This window comes from Lepidochelys olivacea (assembly GCF_965140295.1).
Source record: "Lepidochelys olivacea isolate rLepOli2 genome assembly, chromosome: 3".
NCBI lineage: Eukaryota > Metazoa > Chordata > Testudines > Cheloniidae > Lepidochelys > Lepidochelys olivacea.
In genome coordinates this window covers 316,382-334,391 of record NC_140413.1, presented here as the reverse complement: position 1 = coordinate 334,391, position 18,010 = coordinate 316,382, and the positions used below count along the sequence as shown (strand labels likewise).

Here is an 18,010-nt window from a genome sequence, read left to right as displayed (position 1 = left end):
TTTGTTTCCTATCTTTTAACCAGTTACTGATCCATGAGAGGACCTCCCTCTTATCTCATGACTGATTACTTTGCTTAAACACCTTTGGTATAGGACCTGGTCAAAGGCTTTCTGAAAGTTTAAATACACTATATCCACTGGATCACCCTTGTCCCCATGCTTATTGACACACTCTCAAAGAATTCTAGTAGATTGGTGAGGCAGGATTTCCCTTTACAAAAGCCAAGTTGGCTCTTAGAATCATAGAATATTAGGGTTGGAAGGGACCTCAGAAGGTCATCTAGTCCAACCCCCTGCTCAAAGCAGGACCAAGCCCCAACTAAATCATCCCAGCCAGGGCTTTGTCAAGCCTGACCTTAAAAACTTCTAAGGAAGGAGATTCCACCACCTCCCTAGGTAACGCATTCCAGTGTTTCACCACCCTCCTAGTGAAAAAGTTTTTCCTAATATCCAACCTAAATTTCCCCCACTGCAACTTGAGACCATTACTCCTCGTTCTGTCATCTGCTACCACTGAGAACAGTCTAGATCCATCCTCTTTGGAACTCCCTTTGAGGTAGTTGAAAGCAGCTATCAAATCTCCCCTTATTCTTCTCTTCTGAAGACTAAAACATCCCCAGTTCCCTCAGCTTCTCCTCGTAAGTTATGTGTTCCAGTCCCCTAATAATTTTTGTTGCCCTCTGCTGGACTCTCTCCAATTTATCCACATCTTTCTTGTAGTGTGGGGCCCAAAACTGGACACAGTACTCCAGATGAGACCTCACCAATGTCGAATAGAGGGGGGCGATCACATCCCTCGATCTGCTGGCAATGCCCCTACGTATACATCCCAAAATGCCATTGGCCTTCTTGGCAACAAGAGCACACTGTTGACTCATATCCAACTTCTCGTCCACTGTAACTCCTAGGTCCTTTTCCGCAGAACTGCTGCCAAGCCATTCGGTCCCTAGTCTGTAGCGGTGCATTGGATAGTTCCATCCTAACTGCAGGACTCTGCACTTGTCCTTGTTGAACCTCGTCAGATTTCTTTTGGCCCAATCCTCCAATTTGTCTAGGTCCCTCTGTATCCTATCCCTCCCCTCCAGCATATCTACCACTCCTCCCAGTTTAGTGTCATCTGCAAACATGCTGAGGGTGCAATCCACGCCATCCTCCAGATCATTTTATGAAGATATTGAACAAAACCGGCCCCAGGACTGACCCTTGGGGCACTCCACTTGATACCAGCTGCCAACTAGACATGGAGCCATTGATCACTACCCGTTGAGCCCGACAATCTAGCCAGCTTTCTATCCACCTTATAGTCCATTCATCCAGCCCATACTTTTTTAACTTGCTGGCAAGAATACTGTGGGAGACCGTGTCAAAAGCTTTGCTAAAGTCCAGGAACAACATGTCCACTGCTTTCCCTTCATCCACAGAGCCAGTTATCTCATGATAGAAGGCAATCAGATTAGTCAGGCATGACTTGCCCTTGGTGAATCCATGCTGACTGTTCCTGATCACTTTCCTCTCCTCTAAGTGCTTCAGAATTGATTCCTTGAGGACCTGCTCCATGATTTTTCCAGGGACTGAGGTCAGGCTGACTGGCCTGTAGTTCCCAGGATCCTCCTTCTTCCCTTTTTTAAAGATTGGCACTACATTCGCCTTTTTCCAGTCATCTGGGACCTCCCCCGATCGCCATGAGTTTTCAAAGATAATGGACAATGGCTCTGCAATCACATCCACCAACTCCTTTAGCACTCTCGGATGCAGTGCATCCGGCCCCGTGGACTTGTGCTCGTCCAGCTTTTCTAAATAGTTCCGAACCACTTCTTTCTCCACAGAGGGCTGGTCACCTCCTCCCCATGCTGTGCTGCCCAGTGCAGCAGTCTGGGAGCTGACCTTGTTCGTGAAGACAGAGGCAAAAAAAGCACTGAGTACATTAGCTTTTTCCACATCCTCTGTCACCAGGTTGCCTCCCTCATTCAATAAGGGGCCCACACTTTCCTTGACTTTCTTCTTGTTGCTAACATACCTGAAGAAACCCTTCTTGTTACTCTTAACATCTCTTGCTAGCTGCAACTCCAGGTGTGATTTGGCCTTCCTGATTTCACTCCTGCAAGCCTGAGCAACATTTTTATACTCATCCCTGGTCATTTGTCCAATCTTTCACTTCTTGTAAGCTTCTTTTTTGTATTTAAGAGCAGCAAGGATTTCACTGTTAAGCCAAGCTGGTCGCCTGCCATATTTACTATTCTTTCTACATGTCGGGATGTTTTGTCCCTGTAACCTCAATAAGGATTCTTTAAAATACAGCCAGCTCTCCTGGACTCCTTTCCCCCTCATGTTATTCTCCCAGGGGATCTTGCCCATCAGTTCCCTGAGGGAGTCAAAGTCTGCTTTTCTGAAGTCCAGGGTCCATATTCTGCTGCTTTCCTTTCCTCCTTGTGTCAGGATCCTGAACTCGACCATCTCATGGCCACTGCCTCCCAGGTTCCCATCCACTTTTGCTTCCCCTACTAATTCTTCCTGATTTGTGAGCAGCAGGTCAAGAAGAGCTCTGCCCCTAGTTGGTTCCTCCAGCACTTGCACCAGGAAATCGTCCCCTACACTTTCCAAAAACTTCCTGGATTGTCTGTGCACCGCTGTATTGCTCTCCTAGCAGATATCAGGAAAATTAAAGTCACCCATGAGAACCAGGGCATGCGATCTAGTAGCTTCTGCGAGCTGCCGGAAGAAAGCCTCCTCCACCTCATCCCCCTGGTCCGGTTGTCTATAGCAGATTCCCACCACTACCTAACTCTTGTTGCTCATACTTCTAAGCTTAATCCAGAGACTCTCAGGTTTTTCTGCATTTTCATACTTGAGCTCTGAGCAGTCATACTGCTCCCTTACATACAGTGCAACTCCCCCACCTTTTCTGCCCTGCCTGTCCTTCCTAAACAGCTTATATCCATCCATGACAGTACTCCAGTCATGTGAGTTATCCCACCAAGTCTCTGTTATTCCAATCACATCATAATTCCTTGACTTTGCCAGGACTTCCAGTTCTCCCTGCTTGTTTCCCAGGCTTCTTGCATTTGTGTATAGGCACTTGAGATAACCCGCTGATCGCCCCTCCTTTCTCAGTATGAGGCAGGAGCCCTCCCCTCTCGTGCACTCCTGCTCGTGCTTCCTCCCGGTATCCCACTTCCTCACTTACCTCAGGGCTTTGGTCTCCTTCCCCCAGTGAACCTAGTTTAAAGCCCTCCTCACTAGGTTAGCCAGCCTGCTTGCGAAGATGCTCTTCCCTCTCTTCGTTAGGTGGAGCCCGTCTCTGCCTAGCACTCCTCCTTCTTGGAACACCATCCCATGGTCAAAGAATCCAAAGCCTTCTCTCCGACACCACCTGCATAGCCATTCGTTGACTTCCACCATTCGACGGTCTCTACCCAGGCCTTTTCCTTCCACGGGGAGGATGGACGAGAACACCACTTGCGCCTCAAACTCCTTTATCCTTCTTCCCAGAGCCACGTAGTCCACAGTGATCCGCTCAAGGTCATTCTTGGCAGTGTCATTGGTGCCCACGTGGAGAAGCAGGAAGGGGCAGCGATCTGAGGGCTTGATGAGTCTCGGCAGTCTCTCCGTCACATCGCAAATCCTAGCTCCTGGCAAGCAGCAGCAGCAGCTCGTCCCCAATATATTGTGTTCATCTCTGTGTCTGATAATTCTGTTCCTTACTATAGTGTCAACCAACTTTCCTGGTACTGAAGTTATGCTTACTAGCCTGTAATTGCCAGGATTGCCGCTGGATCCTTTAAAAAAAATCTGCATTACATTAGCTACCCTCCAGTCACGTGGTGCAGAGGCTGATTTAAGCAATAGGTTACATACCACAGTTAGGAGTTCTTCAATTTCATACGTGAGTTCCTTTAGAATTCTTGGGTGAATCCCATCTGGTCCTGGTGACTTATTGCTGTTTGTTTAATCGGTTTGTTCCCAAATCTTCTCCATTGAGGCTCAATCTCAAGTGCAGCAGGTTTAGAAACCCAAAGGCAAGTTAATGCTGAGGTTGCTGTGCCCTTGCCAAATGTTTTGTTTCCTCATCTCTAGCCCTCTTTGTTGCTCTGTTTTGTTCTCCTAATGTGCCCTTTCTGACCCAAGACTGGATGATCCCTGGGTAGGGAGCATGTGTACAGCACCAAACACCATGGCGCCCTGATCACCGGTCGGGTTCCTAGGAGCAGCCATAATAGAAAGTAACAATAACAACAATGAAAGAACTTAAATAAGCCCATCTGGTGAGCGGAGGAGGAAGGGGTGGAGGGTTGCAGTGGAGGGGCTTTCTGTCCCAGGCTAAATGCGCACAGTTGGACTAGTATATTTAGAGGCTGTGGGAGCCATTCTAGCACTGGGACCCAGTCCTGCTCTGCCCTGGGGAGACTCTGCATCCTGTGTGCATTGGCTTTCAGCTGGCGGGGTACGAGGCAACCCTGCCCATCAGTGAGAAGTCAAACCCCATCACCAGGGAGCTGGATAAGGCTGACCCTGTGCAGATTGTCCAGCTTCTGAAGGAATGTGATGCAGAGATATTCCAGGAGGAGGACGAAGCTCTGCTCAACTATACGGTAAGTTCTCTGCCTTGCCTGCCTGTGTGTTGAGATCCCCTTGCCATAGCCACATTGGTTGTAGAGCTGTGGGAGAGCCTAGGGAAGTGGTAGGCCTGGCGTTGAGTCCTGGAGGTGCTGAGATTTGTGATAGTTTTCCCTTTGTGTTGGAGGGCATTGAAAAGCCATCAGGCTGGCCCCTGAGAAGGCTCTATCTCTTGCTCCCACTGGCCTTGCCCTCATCACCGAGAGCTTGTTGATTGTAAGGAAAGAGATGACACATGAGGGAACCCCAGTTCAGTCATTCAGAGCCCAGCAGACGACCAGTCAGGCCCTCACCCTGAACCCTGTATTCAGATGATGTTAATAGTCTGCCTTTTCATACTATTTCTGGTGTGTGTGTATATATGGGTGGGTGGGGCAGTAAACCCGCGGAGCCCTGAGCTTTGGAGTGAGGGGGTTACCTCATAGGCCACTGAGCCACCCCATGGAGTATGGGTCCCGCTGGGGTGAGTAACCCCACAGAGCCCTGACCTCTCCCTCACGATCTATGGGCTGGTTGGGAGATAACATCACAAAGCCCTAATCTTCTCACTTTCTTCTCAGAGACTGTACAGTGAGTCAGTGCTGAAGACCATGATTGACATTATCAATAAAGTGCAGGAAGTCCTGAAGGTACATTGTAGTGCAGTGCACTGTGGGGCAGTGGGTGGGGTGTGGTATGGTACGGCACACTGCAGTATGGTGCAGAGAAATGTGGTGTGGTACGGTATGGTAGGACGTGCTTGTGATGCAGTATGCTGCAGTTTGGCATGAAGCAATGCAGTAGGATGTGGTATGGTGAAATGCAGTGTAGTGTGGCATGACATGGTGAAATGCAATGTGGTTCCTATGAGGTGAGGTGCAGTGCAGTGGAATGAGGTAAAGTGTGGTGCAATGAGGTGAGACATAGTGTGCTATGGAGCAGCATGGTACAGTGAGGTGATGTGCAGTGAGGTGTGCAGCTAGATGCAGTGTGGTATGGAGCAACATGATACAGAGAGGTGAGGTGCAGTGGGGTGTGTTGCAGCATGGTACACCAAGGTGTGGTGCAGCGAGGTGAGGTGTGGTGCAGTGAGGTATGGAGCAGCATGGTGCAGTGAGGTGAGGTATGGAGCAGCATGGTACAGTGTGGTGAGGTGCAGCATGATACAGTACAGGAATGGAGCTCTGAAAGGTACTGTACCCCTTTGTCAGCTCTGAAAGGTACTGTACCCTTTGGACATCGTACAGGAGATGCTCAATCAGCCCTCTTTGCTGTCCTTAGTGACATCATCAGCATGTCTGGGGAGCCATGGCTCAGTGGTTCTTGGAGTTCCACACTGGACAGGACCAGGCCTGCCCCATCCTGGGTTCCTTCCCTCTCGCAGAGCCAGGGGAGCTGGGGACAGACCAGCCTTGGGCCATATCAGGGCCATGGCATGATAAAGGAAGAGGTGTCTCACCACAGTGAATGCGCTGCCATCACAGAGCCCACTCCCTATTCCTCAAGGACGTGCTGGAGAGGCAGCAGGGTCTGGGGGCTCTTACCCCAGATTCTGGAGTCCATGTGTTCGCACAGCAGCCAGCTGATGGGATCCCTCAAGGCAGGCATCTGGGCCTGTGGTCCAGGCCAGGTCTGGGACTCCCGGAGCAGGCAGCCATGTTCTGCACAAGTTGCAGCTTTGAGTGAGCGTGTTGCAGAGTGTGGCTGGGAGGGGGCCAAGGCCCAGGTCTCACAGGGAAGGCTGATATGAAAGGGAAAAACACTCCTGGTCTAAGAGCCACTGGGGATCCTGAATGTTGTTATCAAAGGCTGCCACAGTCCTCAGTGCAAGCGACCGTGGCCTCTGTCTGCTCTGAGCAGCTGTGGGACTCCTGCCTCTGGCTGGGGAGATGGGCCCAGCTCCGCAGGACAGTCACCTGTCTCCATTGGTTCTGCAGGACCCAGACAACACCCTTATCGTGCTGAGCGGCGGGGGCACCTCGGGCAGGCTGGCCTTCCTTATAGCCGTGAGTTGCTCCTGCTTCCTCCTCATCTCCACAGTGTGCTGGTGCAGAATCCCAGCCCTGGGGAACACCCGGGATATGCTCAGCACACCCCATCCTCCCAATGATGCACACCAACCTCCTAAGGACACAGCCTACTTGGAGATACTCAGCCCCCTACATTCTCCAGCAACGCCCCTGGCTACCCAGTGCAGCTCAGCCTCCCTAACCCCACCCCAGAGGGGCTCAGCATCCCTCTCCATTTCCCAAGCACACTGTGCCCCCATGGTCTCCCAGTGAGGCACATCCCTCTTGGGATCCCTGGAGATGCTCAACCCCCCAGCCGCACTGGCCTCAGTGGAGACACTCTGCCCCCTCCCCCTCCCCAGCTCCCACAAAGATGCTCAGGTTCTCCCGGACCCATCATAGAATCATAGAATATCAGGGTTGGAAGGGACCCCAGAAGGTCATCTAGTCCAACCCCCTGCTCAAAGCAGGACCAATTCCCAGTTAAATCATCCCAGCCAGGGCTTTGTCAAGCCTGACCTTAAAAACCTCTAAGGAAGGAGATTCTACCACTTCCCTAGGTAACGCATTGCAGTGTTTCACCACCCTCTTAGTGAAAAAGTTTTTCCTAATATCCAATCTAAACCTCCCCCACTGCAACTTGAGACCATTACTCCTCGTTCTGTCATCTGCTACCATTGAGAACAGTCTAGAGCCATCCTCTTCGGAACCCCCTTTCAGGTAGTTGAAAGCAGCTATCAAATCCCCCCTCATTCTTCTCTTCTGCAGGCTAAACAATCCCAGCTCCCTCAGCCTCTCCTCATAACTCATGCGTTCCAGTCCCCTAATCATTTTTGTTGCCCTTCGCTGGACTCTCTCCAATTTATCCACATCCTTCTTGAAGTGTGGGGCCCAAAACTGGACACAGTACTCCAGATGAGGCCTCACCCATGTCGAATAGAGGGGAACGATCACGTCCCTCGATCTGCTCGCTATGCCCCTACTTATACATCCCAAAATGCCATTGGCCTTCTTGGCAACAAGGGCACACTGCTGACTCATATCCAGCTTCTCGTCCACTGTCACCCCTAGGTCCTTTTCCGCAGAACTACTGCCTAGCCATTCGGTCCCTAGTCTGTAGCTGTGCATTGGGTTCTTCCGTCCTAAGTGCAGGACCCTGCACTTATCCTTATTGAACCTCATCAGATTCCTTTTGGCCCAATCTTCCAATTGGTCTAGGTCCTTCTGTATCCTATCCCTCCCCTCCAGCGTATCTACCACTCCTCCCAGTTTAGTATCATCCGCAAATTTGCTGAGAGTGCAATCCACACCATCCTCCAGATCATTTATGAAGATATTGAATAAAACCGGCCCCAGGACCGACCCTTGGGGCACTCCACTTGATACCGGCTGCCAACTAGACATGGAGCCATTGATCACTACCCGTTGAGCCCGACAATTTAGCCAGCTTTCTACCCACCTTATAGTGCATTCATCCAGCCCATACTTCCTTAACTTGCTGACAAGAATACTATGGGAGACCGTGTCAAAAGCTTTGCTAAAGTCAAGAAACAATACATCCACTGCTTTCCCTTCATCCACAGAACCAGTAATCTCATCATAAAAGGCGATTAGATTAGTCAGGCATGACCTTCCCTTGGTGAATCCATGCTGGCTGTTCCTGATCACTTTCCTCTCATGCAAGTGCTTCAGGATTGATTCTTTGAGGACCTGCTCCATGATTTTTCCAGGGACTGAGGTGAGGCTGACTGGCCTGTAGTTCCCAGGATCTTCCTTCTTCCCTTTTTTAAAGATTGGCACTACATTAGCCTTTTTCCAGTCATCCGGGACTTCCCCGGTTCGCCACATCAAGACACTTAGCTCTCCCTGGCCCCTCAGCTTTCCTGCAGGTGCTCAGCACGCCCCAGGCCTTGAACCATGAGGGGAGAGAACACAGTGCCATGGGCTGCATGGGTGAGGAGGGCTTGAGGTTGCAGGGTGCTGTAAGCAGCACAGGGGCGCCCCAGGGTGCCATGGCAGCAGGCAGAAAGGGTGCAATGGGTTGCAATCACAAATTGCCATGAACTCTCTGGGTCAGTTCTGGCTGCCTGGGATGGGGTGGGTGCGGGTGCTCCTCTTGGGTTCGATTTCCCACTTATAATACCTGTTTCTGCTTGTGTTATGGGGCCAGCCCCAAGCCCCTGGCAGAAATAATTGTGCACTGGAGCTCATGCCTGGACTGGAAACCTTGGGGCGAGGACCAGTAGTTTCCTGTTAGAGGTGGGCTCTACAGGGCAGATACAGCAGTGCTGGCTTAGGGGGCCTCCTGTTGTGTATGTCACTGGGGAAAGGGGTCTGCTGCTGCCTCTGGCTTTGTCTTCTCTTCACAGTATGTTGTAGCTCCCTGGCCTGCATGGGCTGGGTGGTTCCTAGGATGGTTAATTTATAGACAGGTTGCTGGGGTGCATGGCCTGCCTGTTTTTGTGCCTCTCTCCTCTCTCTCTCTCTTCCCAGGTTTCCTTTAACAAGCTGCTGAAGGGTCTAGGTCAGCTGCCCCGTTACACGTACATCATTGCTGGGGGAGACAGGTAAGGGGGAGAGCATGTGTTTGCACTCAGCCTGGCTGAGCAGATAATGGCCTTTGCTTCCGGCTGTGGCTCTGGCTGTCTCCCAGCCAGACACCGACATTTGTCCCATCTGAGACCCTAGTGGGTAGCATCTTGCCTCCCCCTCTGCCTGGCCAAGCAGGGGATGGCAGAGAGTGCTCCAGTGCACCGTTTATAGACCAGTACTGTATGTGTGGGGTCGAGCGCGTGTGGGGTCGAGCGCATGTGGGTCTCTGGTTAGCAGTTGTCAATAGGGAATGATAATCTAATGGGGGTGTTTCTAATGGAATTCACTGGTACTGGGCCTGATGCTATTCAACCCTTTAATCAATGATCTGGAATTAAATATAAACTCATGGATGACACACAGATTGTCAAAGTAAACTACGAAGAGGACAGGGCATCATACAGGGCAAGGTGGATCAATTGGTAAGCTGGCTGATTTGAAACAAAATGTGGTTTAATATTGCCAAATGCCTACAGCTAGAAATGAGGACTGTAGGCCATGCCTATAGAATGGAGACTGCATCCTGGAAAGCAGTGACTCTGCAAAGATTATGTGATCCTACTGGACAAGCAGCTGAAGAGGAGTGTGATGGTCTGGCCAAAAGGGTGAATGCAGTTATTTGATGTATAAGCAGGGGAGAAGTGAGTAGGAGCAGGGAGATGATTTCACCTCTGTATATGACATTGGTGAGATTGATACTGGAATACTGTATCCAGTTTTGGTATCCACAGTTTAAAAGGATGTTGGAAAATTTGAGAGGGTGCAGAGAAGAGCCACAAAAATTATTCAAGGGTTGGAAAAATTCACTTACAGTGAGAGACTTACGAAGCTCAATCAGTTTAGTTCAGGGGTTGGCAAACTACGGCCCGTGGGCTGGAGCCGGCCTGCGAGCCATTTTAAGCTGGCCTGCGAGCCATTTTAAGCCAGCCTGTGAGCCGCACCACGTAGCTCAGCTCTGCTCCAGTGCTCTGTTCGGGGCACAGGGTTGTGGTCCAGACCATGCGGCTCAGCCCTGCTCCGGCGCTCCAGCCGGGGCGCTGGGTCAGGGCTGCACCACACGGCTCGGCCGCACTCTGGTGCTCCAGACGGGTGCTGCGTCGGAGGCCACACCAGCAGCTGGGCCCTGCTCTGGTGCTCTGGCCTGGGCGCTGGGTCGGGGCCACACTGCACCATGCGGCTTGGCCCTGCTCCGGCCTGTGTGCTGGGTCAAGGGCCACACCATGCTGCTCAAACCCGCTCCAGTGCTCCGGCCAGGGCACAGGTTCAGGGCCGCACTATGCCTCGGCCGGAGTGGGGCTGAGCCGCGCAGGGTTGGGGCCGCGCTATGCAGCTCAGGTCTGTTCCGGTGCTCCAGCCGGGACACAAGGACGGGGGCTGCACCACGCAGCTCCCAGAAACCACGGCATGGCCCCGCTTTGGCTCCTATGCCCTCCAATGGGAGCTGTAGGGGCGGTGCCTGAGGATGGGGCAGTGTGCAGAGCCACCTGGCCGCACCTCCGTGTAGGAGCCAGAGAAGGCACATGCCACTGCTTCCGGGAGCCACTTGAGATAAGCGCTGCTCGGAGCCTGCACCCCCTGAGCCTCTCACCGGGCCCCAATCCCCTGCCCCAGCCCTGATCCCCCTCCCACTCTCCAAACCCCTCGATCCCAGCCTGGAGCACCCTCCTACACCTTAAACTCCTCATCCTCATCCCCAGCCCCACCCCAGAGACCGCACCCCCTCCCACACCTCAACCCCAATTTTGTGAGCATTCATGGCCCGCAGTACAATTTCTATTCACTGATGTGGCCCTCAGGCCAAAAAGTTTGTCCACCCTTGGTTTAGTTAGTCAAAAAGATCAAAAGCTGATTGATTCCAGTGTCTAAGTACCTTCACAGGGAGCAAATACTGTGTACTAAAGAGTTCTTCAATCTGGTGGAGAAAAGTAGAACAAGAACCAATGGCTGGAAGATAAAGCCAGACAAATTCCAATTAGAAATAAGGCACAGGTGATTAACCATTGTAACAAACTACCAGTAGAAATGATGGATTCAGCATCTCTTGATATCTCCAGCTCAAGCCTAGCTGCCTTTCTGGAAGATGCTTTAGTCAAAACACAAATTACTGGGCTGAGTCCAAGGGTAGCTGGGTGGAATTATTAACACATTGGCTGTGTTCTACAGGACATCAGACTACATGAGCTAATGATGCTGGTCACTTTTGACATTAACCTCAATGAATCTATGCAACCAAGCCAGCTGGAGCTCACTCAGATAGGACTGAGCTGAGGCTGGTGCACAGGAGGAGGTCTTGCTCCCACTCTGAGATTCAGTGAAGAGGGGCTTTTAGCTATCAGGTGGCAAATGGAGCCAGAAATCCCTTTTCCCCCCTGTGTTGCAGCTGGTTAACCCGGAGGCCACAAGCACCAGCTCACTGCCCATTTCTCCCAGGTGCAGGATGTGGCTGCAGTGAGCCTGGTGTTTGTGGCCTCCAGATTAACCAGCTGCAACATGTGTGCTGCACTGCACCGCACCGGGGGCAGCCCAGGCCACTTGGGCTAGAGTGACGGGGCCCATTTGCGGTCACAGGCTGCTTAGGTTTCCTGTGTCTGCCAGCTGCAGGCTGTGGAGTCTACATGTCCTGCATCCCTGAGTGCATGGGGGACAGTTCAGCCCTGAGAAGGGGAGCATGAGCCTGCGGGTTCCTGTGATCTGAGTGTGTGTGTTTTGGTTGTACCTGTGAGTAACTGAACAAGGTTGTTTCCTCATGTAGATCCCTAGTGGTGTCCCAGGAGGAACTGGAGGACTGCGCCCTGCTGGGGATCGAGGAGCTGAGCAAGGTGAGGTCTGGAGATGGGGAAGGAGACAGACTGAAACAAAACTTCAGCTGTGACTCAGAGGACCCATGGCGGTTTCATGCACCGAGTCTCTCTGGGAAGGCGGGAAGGCAGGAAGAGGATTGCCAGGGGGGGCATACTGTGGATTTCCAGGAGACAGCGGGCCTAAGCCCCGCACATAGCTAAGGCCCTCCTCCTTAGCCGTTGGGATGGGCCAGGGAACTGGGGCCACAGCTGAACACTGGGGACAACAAACAAAAAAACAGGGATGGGAGTAAAGGTCACAGGGTGAAAATCGGGCAGTGCCCACTGCTCCCCAAAGGCATTCAAGGGGGCAGCGAGGCAGGGCACAGCGGAGGAAGGGCCAGAGCAGCTCTGGCTTCCTCTCTCTCAACTCTGCCTGGGCAGGGTCTCCCTCTTTCCCACTGCTCAGGCAGGGAGAGGAGGGGGCAGCAAAGTACAAGGTCACCTTGCCCACTCATCCCAGTGCCGGGGCAGCCCCTCTCCCCACCCCAGTGCAGTGCCAGGGCAGCCCCTCCTCTCACCCGCACCATACTGAGTTCTCCCATTTTCTCCCCAGGTCTGTGAGGGGAAGAAAAAAGTAGTTTTCATTGGAATTTCATGTGGTTTTTCTGTAAGTATCCAATGGATTATTGCAAATTTGCTGGGAGCAGAGTGGATGCCTGGTACAGTCAGTGTTAGGAGGGGAAACAGAGTGGGTCCCTTTCATTGTCAGGGTGGGTGGGTGCAGAGTGGGTGCCTGCCATTGTCGTGGTGCGGGTGCAGAGTGGGTGCCTGGTATAGTCGGGGTGGGGAGCTGCAGAGTGGATGATCACAGAAGGGGGTGACGAAGTGGGTACCTGCCATAGTCAAGGTTTGGGAGGGGAGTGGGTGCCTGCCATGGTAGGGTGGCTTACTGGCTGTGGTACAATCAGTGCTCAGCATGGGGGACAGTTAGGGTGGGGATTGCAACTTGTCTTGGTTTGTAGCCTTGGTTGGTCCCCTTTGTGGTAGCAGGCAGGGTGGACTCTGATCTGTGCTCAGCCTGGGGAGAGTAGTTAGGGGTCTCACTGACTCTGTTTGCTACAGGCCCCTTTTGTGGCAGGACAGCTGGACTTTTGCATGAATAACCTGGACATCTTCCTGCCAGTCCTGGTGGGATTCAACCCCGTCAGCATGGCCAGGTAACAGGGAGCAGGGAAGGGGCACCGTGGGCTCAGTTGCTCCACCAGGCCCTAATGCTGGCCTCTCCAGCCCAGAGCTTGAGTCCATCTCCAGTGAGAACCAGATCATGCTGAGGTGGAACCTGCCAGTCAGCCTCCCACGTTGTCTCACCCAGTTCCCTGGGGAAGGTTTAGATTGGATATTAGGAAAAACTTTTTCACTAAGAGGGTGGTGAAACACTGGAATGCGTTACCTAGGGAGGTGGTAGAATCTCCTTCCTTAGAGGTTTTTAAGGTCAGGCTTGACAAAGCCCTGGCTGGGATGATTTAACTGGGAATTGGTCCTGCTTCGAGCAGGGGGTTGGACTAGATGACCTTCTGGGGTCCCTTCCAACCCCGATATTCTATGATTCTATGATTCCCTGAAAATCTACGCGGCCCCCTGGAGCAGGGTGGGAAGCCCCTGGCAGGGCTGAGCCCTCTCACGGGGATGTCAGGCCTGGGGTTGGATGGGGAAGCCCCAGAGCAGGGCTGTGGGCCCGGCCCTCTCACGGGGATGTCAGGCCTGGGGTTGGATGGGGAAGCCCCTGGCAGAGCTGAGGGCCCGGCCCTCTCACGGGGATGTCAGGCCTGGGGTTAGATGGGGAAGCCCCTGGCAGAGCTGTGGGCCCGGCCCTCTCATGGGGATGTCAGGCCTGGGGTTGGATGGGGAAGCCCCTGGCAGAGCTGAGGGCCTGGGGTTAGATGGGGAAGCCCCTGGCAGAGCTGTGGGCCCGGCCCTCTCATGGGGATGTCAGGCCTGGGGTTGGATGGGGAAGCCCCTGGCAGAGCTGAGGGCCCGGCCCTCTCAGGGGGATGTCAGGCCTGGGGTTGGATGGGGAAGCCCCAGGGCAGGGCTGAGGGCTGGGCCCTCTCTTGGGGATGTCAGGCCTGGGATTGGATGGGGAAGCCCCAGTGTCTGGCTCAGGCCCAGGCCTGGTCACAGGGATGTTAGTCTCTGAGGCAGGGTGAGGTCCTTGTCCCAGGCTTGACTGCAGTAGGTCTCTCCTGCAGGAATGATAAGATCGAGGGCTGGCACTCTACTTTCCGCCAGGTGGCTGAGCGGATGCAGAAGCTGCAGGAGTCGCACAAAGCCTTTATCCTCAATCCTGCTGTGGGGGTAGGTGACAGGTTCCATCCGCTTTTTGGATCCTCTCCAGAATGCTGCCTGGAAATCCTCTTTGGGTTGGGCTCCTGCTCGGTGAAGGGCTGGCTGTCTCTAACGTTCAGCAAGGAGTTCTGATGAGACAGGGTCAGCAGGATCAGTTACAGAAGACTGGGGAGAAAGGGGCTGGAACTGAGAGAGAGCTCTGCAGATCCCTGGGGTAGAGGGCCAAGGCCTCTGCGATCAGAGCAGCCCAGCTCCTGCTCGGAGTCGACCTGTGGGGGTCTGGATTTAATATAGGTGAGTGCTGCGTCTGAAGAGGCTCAGGACTGGGGTTACACCTCACCCCATTGCCATGGGAATAGCACAGGATCAGAAGCTCAGGCAGAAGGGAGCTCCCACTGCTAGTGGGGCTCTGTAGGCCTCCAGCATTTATTTGTTCCCCCTCTCATGCACAAAAGGTGCTTGGGGCTTTTGGGATCCCTGCACAGGAGCATAGTCAGGTGACAACAGGAACAGCAGGATGAGATGAGGCAGGCCAGGGCAGGAAGTGGGGTGAGCCAGGCCAATGGGAGCACTGCTGACGCTGGGAGGCAGCTCTGCCTTCAGCCTTTCAGCATTGCTCTTGTGATCTGTGTCTGTGCAGCAGGCCGGATGGGGAGGGGAGCTAGAGCTGTGTGTTGCAGTCACAGTAGGAGTTGAAGGGATTTGGCACTGTAACGGGGCCCTCCCCATCCCTGTCCTCCGATACCCCAGAAACTTCTCAGAATCTCTCGGTTGAGTGGCAACTTTGTGTGGTTTCTTTACATTCCCGCCACCAACCCCAATACAATCCCAGGCAGCAATATTATAGACAGGGCTTCTCACCCATTAGCTCTTTCCCTCAGCGCTGTGAACAGACTGGACTTAGCTCCTCTCCCTCTCTCCCCCAGTACTGCCTGTCCTTTTTATACCCCTCAGCTAATGGACTAATTGGCTCATCCAGCCTCCCAGCCGGTTAGCTTACACATCCCCAGCAGTCTTTTGCAGGTGAGCTGACTGACGCCTGGATTCCCAGTAGGGACAAGCTCCCAGCACTCTGGTCACAGGTACTTGTTCCAGCTCCATGAGAATTGCTGCCTGCAGGGACAGCTGTGAACTGCATGCAGAATGCACTGTGTCCCAGAAGCCCTGCCTCTGGGTTGGTCTCCCCAGTTGGACAAGCTGCCCATGAACATCTGCAGTGAGAGACTGAAACTCAGTGGTTTCTGGCCTCGGTTCAGTGTACCAGTATGTTCTAAGGAAAGCAAGGAGTGAGAGCAGCAGAATAAGGACAATGGATTTCAAAAAAGCCAATTTTAAGAACTTCAGATAACTGCTATGTAAGGTCCCATGGAAAGAAAATCTAAGGGATAAAGGAGTTCAGGAGAACTGGCAGTTTCTCCAGGAGACCATATTAAAGGCACAGTTGCAAACTTCCCATATCAAGGAAAGATAGGATAAATAATAAGAGGTCAGTATGGCTTCATCAGGAGCTCTTCAATGACCTGAAAACGAAAAAAGAATTCTACGTAAAAGGTCCGATTTGCTAAGGAGGAGTACAAAAGAACGGCCTGGGCATGTAGGGACAAAAACAGAAAGGCTAAGGCACAAAATGCATCATACGTAGCAAGGGACATAAAGGCAATAAGCGGAGGTTCTTTAAATACATGAGGAACAAGAGAAAGATGAAGGAAGATGTAGGTCCTCTCCTTAGCAGAGAAGGAGAGCTAATGACTGATGACATCAAGAAGGCTGAGGCATTTAATGCAAGATACTCAACACAATATTGCTGAGAACTCGTGGAGGATGGGTGAGGTCCCAGTGGACTTGAGAAGGGCAAACCTAATACCAATCTTTAAAAAGAGGAACATAGAGGATCCCAGGAATTATAGATCAGTCAATCTAACTTTGATACCTGGAAAGATACTGGAACAAATTATTAAACAATCAGTTTGTAAGCACCTGGAGGATAATAGAATCATAGAATATCAGGGTTGGAAGGGACCTCAGGAGGTCATCTAGTCCAACCCCCTGCTCAAAGCAGGACCGATCCCCAATTAAATCATCCCAGCCAGGGCTTTGTCAAGCCTGACCTTAAAAACTTCTAAGGAAGGAGATTCCACCACCTCCCTAGGTAATGCATTCCAGTGTTTCACCACCCTCCTAGTGAAAAAGTTTTTCCTAATATCCAACCTAAATCTCCCCCACTGCAACTTGAGACCATTACTCCTCGTTCTGTCATCTGCTACCACTGAGAACAGTCTAGATCCATCCTCTTTGGAACCCCCTTTCAGGTAGTTGAAAGCAGTATCAAATCCCCCCTCATCCTTCTCTTCCGCAGACTAAACAATCCCAGCTCTCTCAGCCTCTCCTCATAAGTCATGTGTTCCAGTCCCCTAATTATTTTTGTTGCCCACCTCTGGATGTTTTCCAATTTTTCCACATCCTTCTTGTAGTGTGGGGCCCAAAACTGGACACAGTACTCCAGTGAGGCCTCACCAGTGTCAAATAGAGGGGAACGATCATGTCCCTCGATCTGCTGGCAGTGCCCCTACTTATACATCCCAAAATACTGTTAGCCTTCTTGGCAACAAGGGCACACTGTTGACTCATATCCAGCTTCTCATCCACTGTAACCTCTAGGTCCTTTTCTGCAGAACTGCTGCCTAGCCATTCGGTCCCTAGTCTGTAGCGGTGCATGGGATTCTTCCATCCTAAGTGCAGGACTCTGCACTTGTCCTTGTTGAACCTCATCAGATTTCTTTTGGCCCAAACCTCCAATTTGTCTAGGGCCCTCTGTATCCTATCCCTACCCTCCAACGTATCTACCACTCCTCCCAGTTTAGTGTCATCTGCAAACTTGCTGAGGGTGCAGTCCATGCCATCCTCCAGATTATTAATGAAGATATTGAACAAAACCGGCCCCGGGACCGATCCTTGGGGCACTCCACTTGATACCGGCTGCCAACTAGACATGGAGCCATTGATCGCTACCCGTTGAGCCCGACAATCTAGCCAACTTTCTATCCACCTTACAGTCCATTCATCCAGCCCATACTTCTTTAACTTGCTGGCAAGAATACTGTGGGAGTCCGTATCAAAAGCTTTTTCTAAAGTCAAGGAATAACACGTCCACTGCTTTCCCCTCATGCACAGAGCCAGTTATCTCATCTCATCATAAAAGGCAATTAGGTTAGTCAGGCATGACTTGCCCTTGGTGAATCCATGCTGACTGTTCCTGATCACTTTCCTCTCCTCTAAGTGCTTCAGAATTGATTCCTTGAGGACCTGCTCCATGATTTTTCCAGGAACTGAGGTGAAGCTGACTGGCCTGTAGTTCCCAGTATCATCCTCCTTCCCTTTTTTTAAAGATTGGCACTACATTAGCCTTTTTCCAGTCCAGGACCTCCCCCGATTGTTATGTGTTTTCAAAGATAATGGACAATGGCTCTGCAATCACATCCGCCAACTCCTTTAGCACTCTCGGATGCAGTGCATGGACTTGTGATTGTCCAGCTTTAGTCTTGAGAAAAGACGACTGAGGGGGACCTGATAGTCTTCAGATATGTTACGGGCTATTACAAAGAGGATGGTGATCCATTGTTCTTCACATCCATTGAGAACAGGACAAGAAGTAATTGGCTTCTCTGCAGCAAGGGAGATTTCGGTTAG

The 18,010-nt window shown here is 52.0% G+C and overlaps 1 protein-coding gene across 5 annotated transcripts in view; it reads left to right on the top strand.

The window, feature by feature from the left end:
* The window catches only part of GCKR (glucokinase regulator), a 43,864-nt gene that overhangs the window by 5,567 nt on the left and 20,287 nt on the right, over positions 1-18,010 (top strand). For 3 of the 5 annotated variants that reach the window (XM_084624585.1, XM_084624587.1, XM_084624584.1), the window contains exons 3-11: positions 4,434-4,589; positions 5,175-5,243; positions 6,531-6,599; positions 9,096-9,169; positions 11,947-12,013; positions 12,591-12,644; positions 13,100-13,194; positions 14,227-14,332; positions 15,337-15,405. In XM_084624585.1, coding sequence (XP_084480711.1) covers positions 4,434-4,589; positions 5,175-5,243; positions 6,531-6,599; positions 9,096-9,169; positions 11,947-12,013; positions 12,591-12,644; positions 13,100-13,194; positions 14,227-14,332; positions 15,337-15,405 — 759 coding nt within the window. The remainder of the gene's footprint in view (positions 1-4,433; positions 4,590-5,174; positions 5,244-6,530; positions 6,600-9,095; positions 9,170-11,946; positions 12,014-12,590; positions 12,645-13,099; positions 13,195-14,226; positions 14,333-15,336; positions 15,406-18,010) is intronic. The other 2 variants (XM_084624588.1, XM_084624586.1) reach the window with 1 other exon arrangement.